The sequence below is a fragment of the Ylistrum balloti genome, unplaced genomic scaffold (genome assembly GCF_031769215.1).
Source record: "Ylistrum balloti isolate Yb309-2 unplaced genomic scaffold, AGI_CSIRO_Ybal_v1 Utg370780, whole genome shotgun sequence".
Taxonomy (NCBI): domain Eukaryota; kingdom Metazoa; phylum Mollusca; class Bivalvia; order Pectinida; family Pectinidae; genus Ylistrum; species Ylistrum balloti.
The window spans coordinates 577,664-602,637 of NW_026782456.1; the positions used below are offsets into that span (position 1 = coordinate 577,664).

General features: G+C 34.7%; 2 protein-coding genes across 2 annotated transcripts in view; both read left to right on the top strand.

Moving 5' to 3' along the window:
* The window catches only part of LOC132558314 (WD repeat-containing protein on Y chromosome-like), a 37,534-nt gene extending 28,227 nt beyond the window's left edge, over nt 1-9,307 (top strand). The window contains exons 18-29 of the mRNA XM_060222861.1: nt 1,986-2,088; nt 2,386-2,492; nt 3,118-3,197; nt 3,382-3,436; nt 4,064-4,178; nt 4,478-4,640; nt 5,144-5,295; nt 6,426-6,570; nt 6,793-6,921; nt 7,933-8,102; nt 8,395-8,549; nt 9,151-9,307. Of these exons, the coding sequence (XP_060078844.1) occupies nt 1,986-2,088; nt 2,386-2,492; nt 3,118-3,197; nt 3,382-3,436; nt 4,064-4,178; nt 4,478-4,640; nt 5,144-5,295; nt 6,426-6,570; nt 6,793-6,921; nt 7,933-8,102; nt 8,395-8,549; nt 9,151-9,307 (1,531 nt within the window). The remainder of the gene's footprint in view (nt 1-1,985; nt 2,089-2,385; nt 2,493-3,117; nt 3,198-3,381; nt 3,437-4,063; nt 4,179-4,477; nt 4,641-5,143; nt 5,296-6,425; nt 6,571-6,792; nt 6,922-7,932; nt 8,103-8,394; nt 8,550-9,150) is intronic.
* A 7,422-nt stretch (nt 9,308-16,729) lies between these two features.
* LOC132558316 (uncharacterized) lies at nt 16,730-24,881 on the top strand. Its single transcript, XM_060222862.1, has 7 exons — nt 16,730-16,781; nt 17,810-17,984; nt 18,175-18,257; nt 20,077-20,172; nt 21,877-22,051; nt 23,634-23,740; nt 24,748-24,881. Exons 1-7 carry the CDS (start codon nt 16,730-16,732, stop codon nt 24,879-24,881), a joined length of 822 nt encoding a protein of 273 aa, XP_060078845.1.
* Nucleotides 24,882-24,974: the final 93 nt, after the last annotated feature.

The following is a 24,974-nucleotide window of genomic DNA, read 5'->3' on the forward strand; positions in this document are numbered from 1 at the left end:
CTCGTGTGATTTCAGCACCATTTCTCATTTGACATACATTTCCCTCTATTAGTAACATTTGTTTTTTTTATTATCCTATTTTTAAATTTTTATAAAACATGTATTTTGTTTATCTCTATTTTACATATTTTTTGTTTTATCAATTTATGTTTCAACTGTTTATAGAATTTGATATATTTCCCACATACTTGTACATCACACTTTGCTTCAGAGTACGTCTTACCTTTCTCACTGTGTTAATCTCCGTCTGCTGTATCAGACACAAAAATTGCAAGAAAGTGCTTAATATGAAACATGCTTTTCCAGTCTGTCCTTCTCCTGTGACTTGCTGCTGGTATTATTGTTTGAAACTTTCCAGGAAATTTTTGAGTGTTAGTACATATTTTTAAATGCTGTAATGATAGGCAACATATTTTAGGTGTTTAAACAATACAATATGTTTTTCTGATATGTACCCTAATCCATATGAATATAATTACAGTAAGTTTTAGGAAGTACATAAAATTTCAGATGCAGATCTCTACGTAGTTGACATGTAACCTTAATTTTAATTTTCATTTTGTTATCTGACATTCGATAAAATATTGTTGATTTGAAGATGATATATTTTCTTGTGACAACATACTGGGCATGTGTTGCTCCATATTGCACTGTTTTGCTATATTTTGATATTATACTGGTACTAACCTGTTTTTCTACAGATAGATATTACTCTGATATGATAACTAAATACAGCGGGCCCAAATATTTAATGTTATTCCTCACCTCCATCTACACTATCATAACATGTCCACACATGTAACACTGGGCAATTTTCAAAAATGGAAATATTTGTCATATGGAATTTGGATTATCATAATGTTTGGGTTTTAATGATAATAATAATAAATGTTTACCAAATAAATAAACCCAATATTATTATGTTACGGATGACTGATTTCTCAGCATATTGCTAACATCATGTCTAAAGAAACATTGTAGGTTTGCTATCCAACACACAGTCTGTAAAGCTAGTATTGTCCAATACTAAGATAAAATGAAAGAATTTTACCTACTGTATGTAGTGTGAAGAATTTTCAAAGTTACGGCCCTTTTTCTACTCCCATCACTATGGTATGGTCATCAAATATAGCATTAAGACAAATGCCAAGATGTTTTTTTTACTACAATCACTTAGGATGGACAAGTCAAGTATGAGTATTACGTACAGAAATTATGTGTGTATCCATGTTATATACAGAGTTATGGGCCTTTGTTCACTGTTGATTACTTTGTTCAGGGTAACTTTTGCCTACAGTTCCCAAAATTTATATCTAATTTTCAGTTCCACCCGGTGAACATAGTGTTCTACTTTTAGATTGGATTATAAGCAAACATTTGGCCGGTGGTAGTTAGTGGTTGATACAGAAGAGAGGGAGAAAGTTAAATCTATGATTGCTGAAAACATTCTGTCATGTTTTTAAATATCGTTTGCTGAATCTGCCAAAGAACAATTAAATATGTAAGAGTCTGGATTCCATTCAGTTCTTTTTCATGCTGTTTCCATTTCTGCTTTTTCATTTATTGAATACTATGAACTTAAATATTTTTGTACTTTTCATGCATAAAGTATTGCACTTAATTATAGTTGCCCTGATTGTGTTTCTGTATCCTGCTTATCAAGTAGTTATTGCAGATGTGCAAATTTAGCATTGCCCTAATTTGCCAAAAAGTGACTATGCACTAAAATTTGCCCTAAATTAAGTAAATTTACAGCAGTTTTTTGGCCTGATAAATTGATATATTCATACTTTATACGCCATGTGTAAACCTGTTGCTTAGTTGAATGACTCACTTACCAGTACATGAAACATTATATAGAAAGGTTTAAAGTGAAAACTTATAGTGATGGCAGATGAAGAAAATGATGATGATAAATCTTGATGATATTAATGAAGACAGATTTATCAATAATGAAATAAAATAAAAATAATAATGTTGAACAGACCGGTGCTACATGCTGACATCACAATCACACATAAAGAGCCAGTCACTTGCTGCAAATACAACCTCAGCTTTAACCAAGTCATCACCTGTTCTGAGGGATCGGTAAGTTCAGAATTTGTCTTTATCCATCATAGATAGAATTCATAATCCCTTGTTCATCACAAACATGTGTTGAATATATGTACAGAATTAAAATCTATCTCTAACATACATGATTATTTGCTGAAAAAGAGAAATTTATATATTTTTTTCAAATTATTTTATAGTGCCTTCAAATGATGGTTACTGGGTTTATAAATTTCTCCACAATGTAAAGCTTTTTTGCTAACGTAAATCTATGCATGGTATTTTTTTTGAGTCACTAACTTCAATGTAAACATGTTTAATTATTAAATCCAGGTGATTAAGCTGTGGGATTTTGAGACAGGGGCGGGGATATTTGAGTTTGGAGATGCCCATGGAGAATCGGCAATCACTTGTATGACATTTGATTCCACAGGAAGAAGGTAAGGAATAGTCCAGCTCTTGTCATAATATACTTAAATAGTTAGTTCCACTTGACTGACCAGGGACACAGTTGACTGAATAGATGTGATAGTTTGTAACGGTTTCCCTCAGACATTTGGGAGTTAGGGAGGGTCTTACCCACAGTTATAAAAAAACTATAAACTTTATTTATTTTACAACAATTGCGAAACAAGTTATTTCAACCTATATTAATCACTCTTGTTGGCACGGATGTAAGCGGGCGAGGGGTCTTATTGTGGGAGGAAACCTGAGTACCCGGGAAAATCCCAGGTGGTCGAGCAGGTAACCCTTACCTTTTCAAGTCCATTCTAGAAGTCGAACCCCAGACGACTTGGCGAAAGGCGAGTGCCTTACCACTGCGCTACCTGACCACCCACAGTTACCCACAGTTCATGGGTAGACATTATCTGATATTATCCAAGTTCAGTGAGGACAGTCATTCTTCACCTTCACTCATTGATATTACTTATCACTGAACAGAAATGGCTACTCATAGATTCTGTCTGCTAGATGGAGAGAAATAAAGACTGCACTTGATATAAAAGAGAAAATCAGTGAAATGTTAGATAACACCAAGTAATCATTATACCTTTGACGTTGTAGATTACTAACGGGAGGAAGAGATGGCACAATTAAGATCTGGAATTACAACAACGGCCATTGTTTACGGATGCTAAAGAAGGGTAAGATTTTTTAAAGATATCTCCATACACGTGTATTAGTGAGGATGTTTAAAGTTCATCTGAGTTGTATTTTCAGGCAAGACAAGATCATTTCAGCATCACATTTAATTCAGGAGAAAGAACTATAAGCAGTTTTTTATACAACTTTACCGAATTTACATGACCTTTTTTTCTATCTTTACAGAGACGGAAACTGATGAAGTTTGTGATCTAACATATGTGGAAATGAACAGAAACAGGTATTATATGATTTGTGTTGTAATTGATAGATCAATGTTGTACACATAAGATACAAGTGGACAATTGATTACAGAAGTGCTCTCAAGCGTAATGTGATTTACTGATACACAAAAATGTTACTGCAAAGTCATTCGTTTTCACGGGCGATTCATTTGTGTTGATTTTTGTGGGTACTCTTTAATCCACCACTGTCAGAATTAGTAAAAGTAGATTAAGTGGGCCATGAAATCAAGTATCACCAAAAGAGTGATTGTTTTTTTCAAAATCCATGAAAATTGAAAAGAAAACATGTGATTTCACAGTACTTCAACAATTAACACACACCAGATTTACTGACAGAAACTAGCACTTCTCCAACCCTTTGAAATATGATTCTGGCTTGTATTGAAAAGACTGAAGTCTGGACTTTGTATACTGATATCAGAAGATTTTTCTAACTCTATCGATGCTTTCTCTCTTGAAACTTATTCCTATGGTCAGTATGAAGGTAGTTGGGAGCTTGGGATTAACATACAGTAGAGTTATATCCCTTTTCATAATTGAGGTAATGATGTGGTCATTTACTTCTGAAATCAGTCTGTTTGCACTGTTGACATTTAAATGCACTGTTAATGGTTTGGTTGTAGATATGTAATATCCGTGGGCTGGGACAGAACTATCAATATTTATTCTGATGATGCCAATGCTGACAGCAATATTCACCTGGTACAGAACCCTAACTTGTACTGGGCAGACGACAAGGTAGGTTAGAAATTTCATTTCATTTTCATATTTTATATGTGATAATGACTATATGAATACAGAAAAGCATCCCCTCCTGTTTATACTGATATTTAATTACTGCAAAGTGCTCTTGAAATTTTAAGTTCACATTTTTTTTTTCAAAATTTGTGATAAAACTTCATTGTGAATTATGTTTTGTTTTCAATATCACAGACATAATTAAATCTGTTCATACAAATAAAAGCTAAACATGTGAGATGTTAATATAGTTATTGAGCCTGTTTCTTGAACAATTTTCTTGGATCACTTCCACGCAGAAAAACGGTCACAAAGAAGATATATTGGCTATAGCTCAGAGTCCTCCCAACTTGATAGCCACCGGCAGCTACGATGGTGAAGTTATAGTGTGGAACATGGTGTCTGGCCACATATTTTGTCACCTGCACGCACCTGTACCTCCCAACTACGAGGATGAATCCTGTAAGAATTTTACCTGTCTATAAAAACTATAAACTTTATTTATTTTACTACAAATGCAAAACAAGTTATTTCAACTAATCACTCTTGTTGGCCTGGATGTAAGCACGTGAGGGGTCTTACTGTGGGAGGAAACTGGAGTACCTGCAGAAAACCCACGTGGTCGGGCAGTAGACCCTTACCTTTTCACATCCGTTCCAGGAGTCGAACCCCGAACGGCAAGGTGAAAGGCATGTGCATTACCACTGTGCCATCCGACCACCTGTCTACTCATTAGGATAAGTTATGCAAATGATTTTTGTAGAAATGTCACATAAAAATACATAGGTTTGAACAAGCTAGTCTTTCCGCAATGGGGTAACATTCTATTGATGTCTTTATGATTCAATATGACCTTGACCATCAAACTTTTACCATGTGACCTTGACTTTTGAACTATGACCTTGAATGTGTGACTTTGACTATGAAGCATATTTACATTTAATCCTGTATACTGTTGTTTGCAGTGGACGGAGACCTCAGCGTGAACAAGTTAGTGTTTCTCAAGTCTCGGGAATCTCGCAAGGCATCAGCTTCACTTATTGCGAGTGGGCCACGAGGACATATCCACTTTTGGAACGTGTTCCAGGGTGGCAGCATGATGGCCCAGTTTAAAGGGGTGAGGCCACATTAGATATCTCCTCAAACCTGTCAGAATACCTACTTTTTTGTTTTCTGTTTCTGTGTTTAATGGATGTTTGCACTGGAAGGATATTTTATTTTTGGAGTAGACAATTATGTAGTTTGTTTGTCAAGTCTGAGTTCACTGAATGGATGATATTTGCTTGTCAAGTATAAGATTATTATTTTGCCAAGTCTATGTGCAGTGGACAGATGATAGTTGATCCAGTTAAAAGGTTACTCTGTATGTGTTTGCCCAGTGTAAGTCCAAGAATATTTTGTATTTGTTTGCCTGCTATAAGATTATTATATATTTGTTAGCCCAGTCAAAGTCAAAGTAATCTTATACTGTATTTTTTGCCCTCTGTAAGATTATACTGTATTTGTTTGCCCACTGTAAGATTATACTGTTTTTTTTTGCCCTCTGTAAGATTATACTATATTTTTTGCCCTCTGTAAGATTATACTGTATTTTTTGCCCTCTGTAAGATTATACTGTACTTTTTGCCCCCTGTAAGATTATACTGTATTTGTTTGTCCACTGTAAGATTATACTGTATCTGTTTGTCCACTGTAAGAATATACTGTGTTTGCTTGCTCACTGTAAGAATATACTGTGTTTGCTTGCTCACTGTAAGAATATACTGTGTTTGTTTTGCTCACTGTAAGATTATGCTGTGTTTGTTAGATTATACTGTATTTGTTTGCTCACTGTAAGAATATACTGTGTTTGCTTGCTCACTGTAAGAATATGCTGTGTTTGCTTGCTCACTGTAAGATTATGCTGTGTTTGCTTGCTCACTGTAAGAATATACTGTGTTTGCTTGCTCACTGTAAGAATATACTGTGTTTGCTTGCTCACTGTAAGAATATACTGTGTTTGCTTGCTCACTGTAAGAATATACTGTGTTTGCTTGCTCACTGTAAGATTATGCTGTGTTTGCTTGCTCACTGTAAGATTATACTGTGTTTGCTTGCTCACTGTAAGATTATACTGTGTTTGCTTGCTCACTGTAAGATTATGCTGTGTTTGCTTGCTCACTGTAAGAATATACTGTATTTGCTTGCTCACTGTAAGATTATACTGTGTTTGCTTACCCTTTATAAGATTATTATTTGTTTGTCTAGTCTAAGGTCAGTGGAGGGATGATAACCACCATGGCCACTGATGACGCCAACACCATGCTTTTCTGTGGAGATAGCCTCGGCTTCATACTCATCTACGACGTGGACGGATATTGTCTCAACAGCAAATCGAAATCACCCCCTGATCGTAAGTTATATATTTCATCTCTTCCTTAACTAAATCTGCTTGGTCATTTCAGCACATTCTGCTCTTATTCTCTCATTTGATATCCCGTCTTGCGTGGTGACTTATTTAGAGTTAATGTTTCGCTGATTTGAATCAGCTAAGTGAGATAGAGCCTGACGGACAGCCTACACTGTTACTGTAGTGTTTTGGGTATATAGGACCACTTTGATTTGTGTTTTTCAGTAATCCATTCCTGGCGAGGTCATGTTGACAGTGTTCTGTGTCTCGAGATGGTAGAAAAGAATAAAGTCATTCTCACAGCATCTATGGACTGTACTGTGAGGATGTGGACGTTCAACGGCGACTATATCGGTAGGTCACACTTTACGGGGACTGAGATTAGAGGTAGTTAACAGTGAGATCCATAAACTTTTGATAAAGATTTGGAATAAGTTAATCACTTAATTGACATGTACTTGGGGTCACCAATTTTTGAGGATAAAAACCTGTCATCAGATTCTGACTTGATAGCAATCAATGTTGTAGTCTCCAATGAAGAGACAGAGAGTCAATATTCATCCTCTTCCCCTAAGGCAATTCTGTGTCTGGTTTTTCTGGATTAATTTTTCTCTTTTCATGAATCTCTGTCTGGTTTTTTTTTTTTTTATTTTATTGATATCTCTCCAGATATGTCCATCTGTCGTCAGTCAGGAGCAGAACTTTGTAATACAGACTGTTAATGTTTGTAAATAATTAGATGGTTACTAAATCTTTAAAAGTGTTTTTACCACAGTAGGTGTTATATTCAACTTCCAATATAAAGGATAAAATCACCATTCCAACTGCCCTTAAAAAGAAAATGTTATACCACAAATGGATTGACACTTTAACAAGTTTTGATTTGTTGACAGGATGAACTTAGAGCAAAAGGTGCTTCACGCACTCACAGATATTTTTTAAATGGGTCATGATTTTTATCCTTTTGTTATTGGTTTTAAGATAAGAAACCAAATTACTTGTAGTTATAATGTGTAAGAGTTACAATATCTCCATGTTTTTCTGAAGTTGTCAATTTCGCATTTGAACTAGCAACATTTAACTTAAGATCATATCATTAAGCCCAAACTGGTAATGTAAACAAAACACATGTGGGTGCAGAACAGAATTTAACTTTGAAACAACTTTTTTTTGGTGGTAGAAACAGGTCATACAAACTCATAATTATTTTCCCAAAGCTCATGTTTTTTTGTTTTTTTTTGTTGTTGTAACCTTTGATAGCAAATACCGGTGAAACCACACCCACTTTTTGTGTAACCTCTATAGCTTACACATCATCAGAGCATAATGACTGTGTATAGGTATTAAATGATTACACTTGAACAGGTACCTATGGTCAGCCGGAGCCTTGGGACTTATATGATCCCTCCTCTTTCCAACATCCCATGGTGCCATATGATGTACTTATTGACCCCTTGAGTCTACCGGATCACCCTATTTTCGACAAGGTATCAGAGACACCAGACATCTCTCAGGATGAAACAAAGTCAGAGGAGGTAAGGATTGTTTTTTATTTTAGCATTAATTCTGACGTATATACTCTCTCCATGAAATGACTGAGGCCATTAAGTCATCGCCCAGTACGTCGATTTGTCAAGGACATTTTTGGTTGATCTGCCATAAGATTCAATAAAGAGTTTGTTTTTAATTTTAATTTTGTTTTAGCAGCAATATTATGTTAATGTTACCCAGTAAAGGATATTACAGTGACATTTTTAATTGTATAGTTTAAATAATGTTGGAGAATTCAAACTGTTATCGCACAAGGTCTTTCTCATATTCCATCAGGTGCCGATGAGAACCCCAACCCCACAAGTGTCACATGGTAAAAATCAGTTCTTTGTGGATGATGACACGATTGCTCGGCAATTGAAAGACCTTTCTGGAACTCTGAAGGATGAACACCTTACTGAAGAGGAGATTCAGAAATTCAGGGGAAAGTGGTAAGTATCGGGACTAGAAACATGTCCCTTCTCTAATTGTTCTTTAACAGAGTTCATCTCTTTGTTATTAGGTTGTCAGTGTTATTGTCCAGCCCGCAGCTGAGCACAAGTCTGAAAATTAAGAACCGAATTTGTTAAAATGTAACTTGTTTGGTGGAATAAAGATGTTTAGTGGTGTGATATTTCCTTGTCTGTGAGTTGGGACATGGGTATTCCCCTTTCATATCTATAATGTCATGTCAACAATGCATTGCAATGAGACAACAAAAAAAACATCCCTAGGGAGGCCAGCAGGGTTAGAGAAAGGTAATTATATACTCCCATGTTGGTGAGAAAGAGTTCTCAACCCTTTAGGTAAGATTATTATGTTACAAAGCCTGAGGCCTCTTTTGAATCTGTGATCCTCCAAGAAAGTGAAAGATTTGATTAAACTTACCATCATAAGGGAAAATATTGTATCAATCATCAAACATAGTTCTATTTGTAAGCTTTTTACTTGCTTAATCTCACTTAAGAAAGAACAAAAAAAGGAGATAAAGAGCTTGTCTTGGAATTAGCTGTTGCTGTAAACGGATTGAACAATTGTGACTTGTTGTTGCAGGCTTCGCCACGAGAAGACAAAGATTAAGCCAACAGATCGTGGAGGTCCCAGTGAATACCATATGCTGAAGTGGTCTCCCCTGAAGGACACCCCCATGCCCCCTCCCCCAAAACATCGCTTCAATAAGGACAATCCTCTTGATTTTACCATATCATAGCATACACACCCACTGGAGATCAACTTTACCATAGTCTAGCATACAAGTATGGATAATACCCAGGATACCCAGAACCATCAGCCATTGTGTGCCAACTGCAGGAGTGATTATACATTCTAGATCAGCTTCGGAATGTGGAGAACAAGTTGGATTATGCAGCATTTTCACTTTCTATTCTATTTGTAAAAAGCAAGCTTTTATACTACAAGGGTCAAGCATTCAGCTGACCTGGATGAAGCACTGGACACAATTTTAGTGGGTGGATTGCTGTTAACACCACTATATTTTCCACGGAGATGTGTTTGTATGTTAGATGTTTAGTGTAAATAAACATTCATTTTTTTTCTTGAGCTGCCTGTGATAATTATAGGTGATCAGAGTCCAAAAAATGTTTCAGGAGTTATGTAAAAATATATAGTTCTTGCTTAGGAGTTGTTAACTGTGGTTGTCTGTGCTGAAAAGCTGGAATGGTGTAAACAACCGGTTGGTATTCAACAAATTGTAATTGTGATATATCTGTGATCAATATTTTATTAAAATTTTGCATGTGTGGCATATACTTTACATTATCAAAGTCAAAAGTTTTGATCTCTTGTGGTAAAATCTCCTATTGCTTGTATCGTCAGAATAAAAATGAGAATTAAGTTAATTAAAAAGTAATTACGATTTCCTCAATGCACGTTATTAGGTGTTTGAGGTGTTCAGATTGTACCAAGATGCAGAATCGGGCCAAACAACAATATCAAAAGATTCACGTAATAAAATTGGTTAATCGTGGCTGTTTTAACATTTGCCAAAAAGTCTATTACTTAAGCAAATCTTTATCAATAGTGTTTTACATTGGTCTGCAATTTTTGTATTTTTATAGCAATGAAATTTGAGAACTATACTTTGAACTTTTTTGCTAAACCAAGTTGATATTTGCTGATGTAGGTTTTTCAGGGTCTCTGGAAAATTTATTTAGATTTTTCTATTTATATTTGACTTTTACAAAAGAGTTTTGTTTTTGTCAGTTTTGACCTGACACTATCAACAAGGAGAGGACTATATCTGGTTTGAAGCAATGCGATTAACATTATGGATTATGTTAATACTTACTTACTTCAGTATTTAATTTTACATCATATATCAAAATGGAAAAAAAATCATTCTGTTTCATCATTTTTTTTGTATTTTATATATCAAAATTTTGTAACTTTTGTCATGCGTTTTACTATAATTATTTGTATAATATTTGAAGAGTGCCAAGATTTTTGCAATACTAGTGTTTAGAGATTAGAAGTATACCTGTGTATATAATGTGTACAAACTATACATAGCATTAGTTTTTATTGTAATTTGTATGTACTAATTAAAAGTATTATTATTTCAACAACATCAGTATATTGCCTTGTTCAAATGTGTTGTTACAGTACTACTTAGAAGGAAATATTAATAGTGAAATGCTATACACAAGTATAAACTCTATAAACATATTTCATTACGGCTGTGTTGTACAGTTTTAATATTCATGTTTTAGGGATAATTTATCACTCTTTTTAAGAATATATTTTTATTTTTCAGAGGTGTGGCTATTTTGTGACCTACTTTTTGTACAGTTTATTATTTTTATTTATTTAAAATTTCATATTTGCAAAATCTGATGAAGTTCACTGCCTAATTCTACTTGCTTTCTATATGACACTAATTATTTTCAATGCTTAATTATGGGTAGAAAGTTGAATATTTTGTAATATATTGGTTATTCCAGATAACACTAATTTGTTGATAAGCAGTGATAGAATAAGATCCAAGTTAAATCTTGCTAACACAGTACCGATTCCCCTCTTCTGTTTATATATATATATACACACATCTGGAGGAAAAAGGTTGTGTCAGTGACCCCCACTCCCCTACAGTACAATATAACAGAAACAGGTCTGGAGTGAGGCTCCCACCCCTACAGTACTATAAAAGGTAAAGGGATAGAAACAGGTCTGGAGTGAGGCTCCCACCCCTACAGTACTATAAAACATAAAGGGCTAGAAACAGGTCTGGAGTGAGGCTCCCACCCCTACAGTACTATAAAAGGTAAAGGGATAGAAACAGGTCTGGAGTGAGGCTCCCACCCCTACAGTACTATAAAACATAAAGGGATAGAAACAGGTCTGGAGTGAGGCTCCCACCCCTACAGTACTATAAAAGGTAAAGGGATAGAAACAGGTCTGGAGTGAGGCTCCCATCCCTACAGTACTATAAAACATAAAGGGCTAGAAACAGGTCTGGAGTGAGGCTCCCACCCCTACAGTATTATAAAAGGTAAAGGGATAGAAACAGGTCTGGTGGGAGGCTGGCTTCCCTTACAATAACATACATGCAAATTACAGGGGACCTTGGTAATCAACCAGTGTTAATGAAGTTTACCTTAAGTTTGTTAAAACTTTTCAACTCTCATGTCCAGATCAAATCAAATTAAAGTTTTACATAATATTTTAAATGATAGAAAATATTACAATAGGGTACCAACCATGACCTAGATATAGGTTTATGTTTATGTAGAAGGTTATTTTTGGATTTTACACTTTATTATCCCCCTCATACAATTAAAGACATATAAGGATGTAATATGAAGCATGTTGAAAACCCAATGGTAATGACATCCAAGATCGTTGACTGGCATGTCTGATTTAAGAAATCTCTTTGAGTACATGTTAAGTATTGTATACACTAACTCCGTCCACAATATACATTGTACATATTCATTATCCTGATATAGACATCCGAAAATCATCAGCTGATTGACTGTTTCAAGCCTTTTTGTCTCTTAGGAAATTGATTATTTGATATACAGTTTCCACTAAAAGATGATAAGGAAATAATGTTATGACCTTTCATTTTCACCTCCGAAACATTTTCTTTGATTAGGAAAATTAATGAAATTGGTGAATATCTATTAAATGTATAATGAATATTTCATTAGTCTAATCAACATATTATTCTGTGAAACATTTGCTGTGAAGTATGATTATCTTCACACATGTGTGCTATTTTCTTCTACTTAAATTCATTCCACCATTTTGTTGAATTCTCTTACACTTCATGAATACAGGCTTACTTTGAGCAGTTGTGTTTTTTCAAAACATGTTAGGGAAGTTTGAAAAACATCAAAACAGTTTCATTGTGTCTGAATAATTGTTCTCAAAGTTAAAAATTCCTGATTATACAGTATAGAGGAAGGAAGAGATGACAAACTGTTTATCCTTGTTAAGTATCACTGTATTCATGCATGGGTTTTAAAAGTATAGTGTACAATACTTAGGCTTCTTGTATAAATATTGAAATATACAAATATCTGTGATAAAGTTTCTTTGATAGAATCTGATTGTTACGTAGTTTGATATTCATATATTAATGGAAATGTGATGCAGCAGTTCTTTGTAAGAAAAAGTTGTTATAAAACAATATTTTCTGCCCATGAATTATCTAGGTATTATACCTGGTATGAACTTGGGTTATAAAGTATTAGGGACCCAGTCCCAAGGGTAGAATTTTGGGACATAGCAGTTTTAACTGCAAAATGTGATAACTCGGAATTTGTCAAAATTAAATGTGTACTTTCAATTATAAAGGTTTCTGTGTTTGTTTTTAATTGATTTGCCATTTGTCTTTAAAATAAATGATCTTATATATTGAGAGAATCTAACATGGAACAGCGGCCTAATTGTAGAATGCATATACATGGATTATCAAAACACAGTCATACTAGAGTACATAACAAGCTTATTTATAAATTAAAAGTATATATTTTCACACTGACCTAATTTTTTTAAATAAAATGGCAAAAACAGAAAATAAGAGATAACGATGTACAACTTTGAGTTCAACAAGACTCCATGCTAGGACTTTTGATAATTATAATATTTGTTAACAATTTGCTGGAGCCAGTCTACTTGGGCATGTACCAAGTACTTGTTTGCGACGAAACTTTGAAAATATTTATGATGTTAAATATGAAGATGACGGTACTGAACTTCAGGGGCATTTAATGTGCAAGTGGAGCGACACATGCCTCTCCAAAATGCATCATAAATGTAAGCGCATGCGCATTGTTAGGGAATCGTCTCGCGGTATTACAGAAACAGCATATACCTCCTAAACAGAAAGTATCTGCACAATACAGAAGAAAAAAGAGTCGTAATCATAAAATCTAAGCTAGCATTTGATGATCACATATCAGAAAAAGTTGAAAAAAACCTATATAGTAATTTTATGTTTGCTATATATGGATTTACAGACCTTTGTTCGCTCGCAACTGGACAATACCAGTCTAGTATGGGTACCATGTATGTAGACACGTACTGCCAAAACCTTTGGAGTCCGAATAAGAACCTTTCAATCACACAATAATCATAATAAAGAAGTAGGCACGAGGGACTGCTGATTCCAACACTAGCTTTCATAAGAGTACGCGAAAACGTGATAGAACTGTTCAAACTGATAAAAAGACTTTACGATAATGAAAGATGATGGTGAACGTCACGAGAGAAGATTTGAAGAAAGCATATCCGATTAAATGTTAAGGAAATACTATTTTTTCAATTAAAAGCTTCATTAGTAGCTCCGATACTTCCGGTCACAGTGTTTAAACAAGAACGAACTAAACGTGACATTTTTGATGTAGAGTCCTGAATTAGAAACACACTGAACTAGTTTATAGTGTTTGGCCTTTCTAAAGTACCTTTTAGTGTGTAACTTTCCAACTGGTGTAATTTTCCCGAACTCTGACCTTTCCTGGAATGCAGTTAACACAATTGTCTTGCGAATGGTAATCATATAACTTAAAGCATGTTGAACCGTTCAATCAAAGTCTTTTTTCTGCCTGTTTTTATAAGATGTAAATTTCCGACCTAAATGAGCGTGTTGATGCATCAGACATTCCAGGAACCAAAGCGATCTTTCTGTACATGTCAACTCTTTGTTTCCCTCTTATAATAAGTTCAGTATCAAGCCAATCCCTGTTGACTCTCTTTAAACATGACTGCTCTACCCTTCCAAAGGACTTTCTATAAAATATACTGTTTGTCATCATCTGTAGCCTGTGGAGGCATTTGGGTATAAGCTATCAACCTGTTCTTGAATCAAAATGCCAGGCGCTGTGCATGATGGTGACATACATGTATTAGGCACCAGAATCATACATCCCCTTCATATAGACCATACACTAATATTTTTTTTAATGTTAACTAATAGATAAATTTAAAAGTAATAAAATCATAACTAATTGATGATCTAGAAAATCTAGAAAAAAATAATAATAAATACATTTTAGCGTAAAACACATGTGAAACGATCACGTACGTTAAAACAACGTTATTCTAACGTTGATCAACATTGAAAGAAATGAATTTTATATTAACGTTGAAATGACGTTTAAGTGATGTTATTTCTTAGCGTTGAAATAACGTTATGTAATATTAACTGTGTAGGTCCTATATCGGTAAATCTCTTCTCGTCATGTGAAATCTTTACAAACTTGGAGGAAGCGTATTGAATTCTGAGTTATAAATGATGTTGACATTTGATAAAAAAAAAGTCTTTATTCCGATCACAATGAGGATTTCTTTCCACTGTAGAATGTTATCCTATCATTTTGGGGGTAAAACATCAATGACTCCTTCAGATTGTATCTAATATCACTTTACCGTTTGGTTTTTTGGGTGGACATATCAATGTTACATTATTAGAGTATATCAAGATAATAGAACTATTATCGTAGATATAAGAAAATACAAGACAGTCTGGTGGTACTTTAAAACATCCTCGACGTTATAATCCAGTTAGCCACTTCCTCCAGTATTAAGTAAATAGGTTACCGTGTTGTAGGCGAAATTCTTGTTGTCATACTAAAGAGATGTTGTAAAAGTCAACAATCTGATTGTATTGTTTAATATTAAGACTACTTTAACTTTTGTGAATGTAGATGACGAACTGACAGTCTTCCTCTTGTCCTCCTTTTTTTTCGGTTTTTGTGTATTGTCGGCTCTTGTTTCCATGGTAACATGCCACATTGTCCATCCATTTGAAAAAAAGGCTTATGAAAACCATCTGTCCATTTTGACACCCTTATTTAAAACGACTGTGATGTACCTACTAAATGAAGGCAAACCTAAAGAAAACAGATCTGGCCCCACTTGTATAAAACATCTCAACTTGAGATCAGTCCTCAAGTCGAGATTTTTCTCAGGAGGAAGGCATCGGCTAGGATGTCCTGAAATTCCTTGAGGAATTTTCATACAAGATATTTTCAAGGAGATATTAGCTGAGGAAAATCTGGGCTTGAGGAAATCTCAAGTTGAGATGTTTTATACAAGTGGGGCCAGTACATTGTTCAGGACCTAATCCTAATACGTTGTAGGTTTGATTCTCCTTGATTTCACATTTTAACACCTATTGGCATCACCGACAAGCCCTAAAAGAATTAAACATCGATGTGATGCAGTTTAACTCACTATTTAGATATATCGTATCTCATTCTAGACCTCTAGAGGCACTGTTCACCCATTTTATACAATCTGAAGAGAATGTGTCTCGCTTGTCCAACCATACGGACTTCAATCACTCATGTGGTTAATATTTCACATTGTGATAACAATACTGAGTCCAGAGAAAAATACTGACTCCATTTATAAAGTACAATAAACAATATATCATAACCCACACTTAATTAGATAGTTATTTAATTACTCAATATTCCTGCTAAAACATATCAGTTCAATTGAGTTTGTTTACCTTGTTTATCATAGTTGTTTATTTGTCTATTATGGCGTCATTTTAGAGGTGACTTGTCATCGGCTGTGTTGATAATGCATCATGAATGTCTAGTGTCATGTTTTAAAACAATTGACTGCTTAATAAGCAGTGCTTATCTGTCAAAATAAATTGTTATGTATCAGCCCTTAAATTTGTTTAAAAAAAACGGATTTAAAAGCTGATTTATTTGAGTAGGACTGTCGGTCTGGTCCCTCACTCTGGTCTAATGAATCATACTCTTTATTACCTCGTCTCTGTTGTCTTTACTTGTGATACAATGACATGTTTAAATCCAGTCATGTGAAACACAATAACTCACGAGACATGGTTACTTTGATAAATGACCATCACGTAAACAACACTGGTTATGTATAATTGTCATTTATGCACTGTGGTCGAACCGGACACCGTCTACACATCAAAAGTTATATAAACGACCGATAGAGATACATCTAGACCTGTTTTCTCAGATGGTTTCAAAAGGCATGTGTTCATGATGGACTGAAGATATATATAAACAAAATGGTCATGAGAAAACATTCTATACAAATTATGAAATTGTCTTAAGTCGAAATTGTTCATACATTTTATTCTGAATTTAAAACAAATCATTTATAATTTCATTTTAGAAGCATGAAAGAATTCTCGGTATTGGTTTTGGTGACCCTAGCTTCCTCAGCAGTCGGTAAGTAATTCTTCGTTTCATTTAATTATCAGGAATTATATGATCAAAACCTAATGTACACTTTTTTTTCTTAATTGTTGCATATCTCGGAAAATGATCATTGCTAAACGTATAATTAATTTAGACAGAAAATTTCAAAATAGATCAACTTTGAATAGTGGTACAAGGTTTTCTGTTTCATTAGCCATCGAGCTCGCCGCTGGTTCCATTTTCCAAATTTGATATCAATTCGTTCACAGAACTGAAGAAAAAAAGCATTACTCTTTCGAAGGGATTGTCACATTTGAACGGTTTTACTAATGCATACTGAGTTGTAGTCATTGCAAGAGACATCCTTCTGCAAAAACCTAAAAAAAGGATGAATTCTTTCAGATTAATAGAATTTCATTTTCTACAGGTGATGAGTCAAATGGACAAAGTGTTTGATCTTTAGGGTCAATTTGTAGAAAATACAACGACACTCAGTCTGCACATCCGTGTCTATATACTGTCTATATTCTCGATACTCCATGGGTTACGCCCACTGTCGCTCTCTGCACCTCTGAAACATGTCATGCGAAGTAATTTGATTGGTTGAGAGTGGGTTCCAGGAGGAAAAAAACTTGACCAATCACAGGATGATACGCTATTTTTGGAAATTACAAAGGAGCGCCACTCAACATCAAAGCCATTACGATGCGCCATTAAGCGACCTTTAGATTTGTTTGATGTACACCAAAGGATCGAACTAGTGATATGGAAACTCAGTCAATTTATCATGAAATGTTCCAGAATGGAGAGAGCCAGAGTGAATGCCACTCAGTGCTACTAAGATGTATAATCCTTCACATTTTATCCAATTTTTCCATGCACATAGCAAATATTGAAGTCCCACTGTACTACATTTAAAACTATGGAGGTAGATTTATACTCAAATATCCAGATATTTTTTCGACAGATATGTCTTATTCAGACTAAATCCAATGAAACGTTTGTTTAATAGATATAAACCATAACAAAAGAACTATATTTTGATTATATCTCTGTAGCATCATGCGTGCTTGACAGTCGTTTTCGTGGTCAGTGGTGGATTGTTGATGTCACAGGAGCTCGTATCCAGGACGAAGCTATCACAGTATCAGCAACTGATGTAGAGATAGTGAGGAACGGTGAAACCAAGAAGTACTCCTGTTCTAATACTTATGGCTACCGCGTCCAGTTAGCGTAAGTACAATATTTAAAAAAAAAAACATCAGCTATAAGTTGGGAATGATAAACTTTATTAATTTATTATTTTTCTTGTAAAGCACGAAGACGAGGCTGTCATCTTTTATTAGCATCGTTTGGCTCAGGTACGAAACATTCGGTACATGATACCTAATTAAAATTTTTTTCACCATTTTCTTCCTTCCAGACCGATCAACAGTGAAGGTTTCATATGCTTGGAATTTGTACCTTCGGACAAAGGAACCTATATGTATTCCATTATACGGAGAGGTAGGATTGATTTCCTGTTTCTGCATGCGACCCTCTACAACCACTTGTCGGTGATCAAGTTATTGCAGACTTAGTTATGGTTATATGACCAGATATTTTCCTTTATAATGCGCATGCGTGATGGACCATTAGGTCTATGTTTCACCTTTGTGACGTTTTCTGTTTTGGCGGAGGGTAGGTCTAGCGTAACAGTATAACCCAGTGATCCATGACAATGACTATAACTTTTTCCGTTTTCACGGACCGTTAAGTCTATTTATGACCTTTTTGGCGTTTTCCGTTGTGGCGGAGGTTGTGTCTAGCTTAACAGCGATAATCCTTTGAACATCATAGTGTTATGCTGATTGGCCGTTAAGACGGTTGTGTGACACGATACAATATATAACATTAAAGTTTTCCTTGGTAGTTAAGACATCCACGTGCTATCGCGCAATCTTGTACAACCTCGTCCTGTTGAAGGTCATTATGAACACCAGGAGAAAAATATCAACCCTGTATATCTTATCGTGGTGATGGGTGATAATCTTGTATATTTTATCGTGGTGATGGTGATAATCCTGTATATCTTATCGTGGTGATGGGTGATAATCCTGTATACCTTATCGTGGTGATGGGTGATAATGCTGTTTACCTTATCGTGGTGATGGGTGATAATCCTGTATACCTTATCGTGGTGATGGGTGATAATCCTGTATACCTTATCGTGGTGAAAGGTGATAATCCTGTATACGTTATCGTGGTGATGGGTGATAATCCTGTATACCTTATCGTGGTGATGGGTGATAATCCTGTAATCCTGTGTATCTTATCGTGTTGATGGGTGATAATCCTGTATACATTATCATGGTGAGGGTGATAATCCTGTATATCTTATCGTGTTGATGGGTGATAATCCTGTATACCTTATCGTAGTGATGGGTGATAATCCTGTATACCTTATCGTGGTGAAAGGTGATAATCCTGTATACCTTATCGTGGTGAGGGTGATAATCCTGTATACCTTATCGTGTTGATGGGTGATAATCCTGTATATTTTATCGTGGTGATGGGTGATAATCCTGTATACCTTATCGTGTTGATGGGTGATAATTCTGTATACCTTATCGTGGTGATGGGTGATAATCCTGTATACCTTATCGTGTTGATGGGTGATAATCCTGTATACCTTATCGTGGTGATGGGTGATAATCCTGTATACCTTATCGTGGTGATGGGTGATAATCCTGTATACCTTATCGTGGTGATGGGTGATAATCCTGTATACCTTATCGTGGTGATGGGTGATAATCCTGTATATCTTATCGTGGTGATGGGTGATAATGCTGTTTACCTTATCGTGGTGATGGGTGATAATCCTGTTTACCTTATCGTGGTGATGGGTGATAATCCTGTATACCTTATCGTGTTGATGGGTGATAATCCTGTATATAATCCTGTATACCTTATCGTGTGATGGGTGTAATCCTGTATACCTTATCGTGGTGATGGGTGATACCTTATCGTGGTGATGGGTGATAATCCTGTATACCTTATCGTCATGATGGGTGATAATCCTGTACACCTTATCGTGTTGATGGGTGATAATCCTGTATATCTTATCGTGGTGATGGGTGATAATTCTGTATACCTTATCGTGGTGATGGGTCAAATATTAGTGACTTCAATATTAGATACTCTCTTATAAGTGAAATTATCGGTTAACCCTGATAACAGTTTTCATAAGTCCTGACATGATTTGATAAATGACCAAGTTTTTAATCCTGAAGATATCTTTATTTGTTACTCAAGGTAAGTAAACGATAAGAAATTTTTGTTGTAGCTCAATCGACGGGGTGGACGTTTGTTACACAGCCGATAGACTTGAGTCAGTGCTCTAGGACAAGAAAGTTGGGTACTGTACACGTGACACGTCCAGGTAACTATTTATACAGTCAATAGACTTGAATCAGTGTTCTAGGACAGGGGATCTGGGTACTGTACACCTCCAGGTAACTATTTATACAGCCGATAGACTTGAATCAGTGTTCTAGGACAGGGGATCTGGGTACTGTACACCTCCAGGTAACTATTTATACAGCCGATAGACTTGAATCAGTGTTCTAGGACAAGAGATCTGGGTACTGTACACCTCCAGGTAACTATTTATGCAGCCGATAGACTTGAATCAGTGTTCTAGGACAAGAGATCTGGGTACTGTACACCTCCAGGTAACTATTTATGCAGCCGATAGACTTGAATCAGTGTTCTAGGACAAGAGATCTGGGTACTGTACACCTCCAGGTAACTATTTGTACAGCCGATAGACTTGAATCAGTGTTCTAGGACAGGAGATCTGGGTACTGTACACCTCCAGGTAACTATTTATACAGCCGATAGACTTGAATCAGTGTTCTAGGACAGGAGATATGGGTACTGTACACCTCCAGGTAACTATTTATACAGCCGATAGACTTGAATCAGTGTTCTAGGACAAGAGATCTGGGTACTGTACACCTCCAGGTAACTATTTATACAGCCGATAGACTTGAATCAGTGTTCTAGGACAGGAGATCTGGGTACTGTACACCTCCAGGTAACTATTTATACAGCCGATAGACTTGAATCAGTGTTCTAGGACAGGAGATATGGGTACTGTACACCTCCAGGTAACTATTTATACAGCCGATAGACTTGAATCAGTGTTCTAGGACAGGAGATCCGGGTACTGTACACCTCCAGGTAACTATTTATACAGCCGATAGACTTGAATCAGTGTTCTAGGACAGGAGATCTGGGTACTGTACACCTCCAGGTAACTATTTATACAGCCGATAAACTTGAATCAGTGTTCTAGGACAGGAGAAATGGGTACTGTACACCTCCAGGTAACTATTTGTACAGCCGATAGACTTGAATCAGTGTTCTAGGACAAGAGATCTCGGTACACGTTAGACCACCAGGTAACTATTTAAATATATTTCATGTTTCTTTTAGATGGTTGAAAGCATAAATATTCATAGTTCTACCTTTGATATTGTCAATATAATATGTATAATTACTGATAATATGTCGGAATAATTCCTGATAATATGGCGGTTATATATATATATATATGATATGAATAATTCCTGATAATATGTCGGTTATATATATATATATATATGATATGTATAATTCCTGATAATATGTCGGCCATATATATATATATATGATATGTATAATTCCTGGTACTATGTCGGTTATATATATATATATATATGATATGTATAATTCCTGATAATATGTCGGATATGTATAATTCCTGATAATATGTCGGTTATTATATATATATATATATATATGATATGTATAATTCCTGATAATATGTCGGTTATATATATATATATATGATATGTATAATTCCTGGTACTATGGCGGTTATATATATATATATGATATGTATAATTCCTGGTACTATGGCGGTTATATATATATGATATGTATAATTCCTGATAATATGTCGGTTATATATATATATATGATATGTATAATTCCTGGTACTATGGCGGTTATATATATGTGTGTGTGTGTGTGTGTATAATTCCTGAGTACTAAGGCAGTTATAAATACATTATTTTTGTTAAATGTTTTTTCCGTTTAGATCCAGGTTGTACGTTTCCGTCCGAGATTCAAGGAAACTGGTCATTCTCTGGAGACTTTTTGAAGGACATTTTTATAGAAAAGAACAAGTTAACTTTAAAGACCTATGATGATAATGCCATGGAATTCAGATGTGAACGATACCGGTTGGACGGTTTCTACCTGTTTGCCTTAAGGTATTTCCCAACAGGCGTTCTTTTCTTGTACACCCTAAAATCCCCGGTTTTGTTTTTTTGACATGATCAATTGTGTATTTTCAAGAGTTGGACTGCTTTCAGTTGGCTTTTACTAGCGTTCATGATGATCACGAGTGCCACCTATGACCAATGCTTACATTTTTTGTATTTTTTCAAGTTTCATCTTATAACTGGAGATAACCTAAACACCGATACTTACATAAGTTGACATCCCAAAATACAAATAATTGATATTGAAAAACTGTCAGATAAAAATATTGCAAACAAAATCAATACATTTGAATAATACGTGAAGTATTCGACGAACAATGTGTTTTTTGAAAAGGTTTTCGTGTATTTTACAATTTTTTCGAAAGTGCAAAATGCTCATAATTTATTTTCCCAAATAATATGATATTTCATATTGGAGATTTCTATGAACCTTTGACATATATGTTCTTGTATTACTATAGTGCTCCTCCGAATGATCTATTTATAATACGCTGACACAAGTTCTCTACTGACTGAAATATTTCTATTAGGCTGTTTTTCCATACTTAGTTTTATGATAAATTACCAGCTGCCCTTTTGATGGGTGTTATGTTTCATTGAGATATTACAACAATAATGAAAGATGCAGCATAAAATGCTTATTGTTCTTTTTGTCCAAACAACAAGTATTGAGAAATACAAAGCAAGATATAGAGAACATTCACCGCACTGACCTCCCTCCAGCACTGTGTTTTTAACCAATATTGTGAATATTATAACTATTACACAAGGTTCATTTTTACAAGAAACTTACACAGTTATGACTGGAACGGTATGCTCTTCATTCTGATAGCAAAAATTCATTCGAACAGTAGCATTCTTTTGAAGTTACCAGACACTAAGTAATTACCCAATTAGTTTTATTGAATTATGGGGCTAATGCATCTCCTCATTTAGATTATGAAAATTCCTTTTTTCAGTTTCTTCAGTGGCCTCATAGGTTTCAGAGTTTAGTCGTTTAGCATCCCTGACAAGTCCTAGAAGGATGAAACAGCTGTCTGATGCTGTATATATATTCCCTGATTATATATATATATCTATTGTGATAAAGTATGAAACATGTTTTATCTAATGCCTTTTACAGATTATGCTTCACTTTGAAATAGGATGTGAAAACTTGAGGAGTGTGTTCCTCAAAGCAGTATCGCCCAGTAATTGTTGTTAGATGTTGAGGACTACGTGTATTGAGTTTTAGAAATTGAAGAATGAAACTTGTTTTCCATATATTATTATCAGCAGTACCAGTCTTAGAAATGCATGTCATTGTTTCTGTAATCCCATGTCTGGTTATGTAATATACGCTAGAGATAATATCGATAGTGTTTAACTTGACTACTGATAATTTCTAATAGTTAAAGTATTGTATGCAGTTTGTACTTATGGCATTTGTTTACTGTATAAAATCCCAAAGTTCTTAAAAAAACGATAATGATGAAAATAAATACTATTTTAGGTAAGGAAATAATGATATATGTATATATAAATAAATAATTGGTGCTTTTTATGCATCATGCACAAATTCAATTTACAGAAAGGAGAATGTCAGTGAAAACAAAGATGGCTGTCTATGCTTACGGTTTCAATTCGTTAAGAAAAGTGATCCAAATGTCCACGTCCTGGCCGGGCAGAGATTCAGTGGTAAATATTTCATTCTAGAATTGAGGGATATAAAACGAAAATACACAAACCTTTCATTATCCTGTTAAATATCGTTTCAGTGGATTTTTGTTATATGTAATTAAGATAATTGTTTCCTATGACAACCTAGACTGAAGTAATTGAGGAAAAAACAGCTTCAAAGTTCAAATCTAAATTACTGATTGGTCAAAATTTTAAAAGCGTCTGTGAACAAGATATAACAATAGAAGTGTATATGCTATTACAATGGAAGTGTATAGGATATTACAATGGAAGTGTAAAGAGTATTATAATGGAGTGTACAGGATATTATAATGGAAGTGTATAGTATATTATAATGGAAGTGTACAGGATATTACAATGGAGGTGTATATGATATTATAATGGAAGTGTATAGTATATTATAATGGAGGTGTACAGGATATTACAATGGAGGTGTATATGATATTATAATGGAAGTGTATAGTATATTATAATGGAAGTGTATAGGATATTACAATGGAGGTGTATATGATATTACAATGGAAGTGTATAGGATATCACAATTGAAGTGTATAGGATATTGCAATTGAAGTGTATAGGATATTACAATGGAAGTGTATATGATATTACAATGGAAGTGTAAAGAGTATTATAATGGAGGTGTATAGGATATTACAATGGAGGTGTATATAATATTACAATGGAGGTTATATGATATCACAATGGAGGTGTATATGATATTACAATGGAGGTGTATATGCTATTACAATGGAGGTGTATATGATATTACAATGGAGGTGTATATAATATTACAATGGAGGTGTATATGCTATTACAATGGAAGTGTATAGGATGTTACAATTTAATTTAAACACTATGTTATATAATCTGTGGTTTCGCCAGTATTTATTTTATAGTATTGTTTTTGTTTGATTTTTTTAAATTTGTATTTACTTCGCAAAAGTGTATATAATATTGTTGAAATGGACTGTAGACGATAACAATTAACTACGTTTTATTTACAGCTGGAACTCCGATCAAGCTGATAGATCATGGCTCACCTATCTATTTTCATCAAACATGTGATTACACGGATGTTATTGGTCCATACAAGTGGCAAATAGCCCATCGGTCACTGAAACCCTTTGTCACTTTGTGATATCATAAATGACCATACATTATTTTTGTTCAAATACATTGTATATAATGATGAATAAAACAATAGAAAAAGAAACACCGGTCGGTACTTTAT

Bases quoted from the DNA above. Each gene is read 5' to 3' on its own strand.
- LOC132558316 (XM_060222862.1), top strand. From the start codon at position 16,730: ATGAAAGAATTCTCGGTATTGGTTTTGGTGACCCTAGCTTCCTCAGCA. The intron at 20,173-21,876 runs GTAACTATTTAT...TTTTCCGTTTAG, and splicing joins TGTACACGTGACACGTCCAG to ATCCAGGTTGTACGTTTCCG. The intron at 22,052-23,633 runs GTATTTCCCAAC...TTCAATTTACAG, and splicing joins TTCTACCTGTTTGCCTTAAG to AAAGGAGAATGTCAGTGAAA.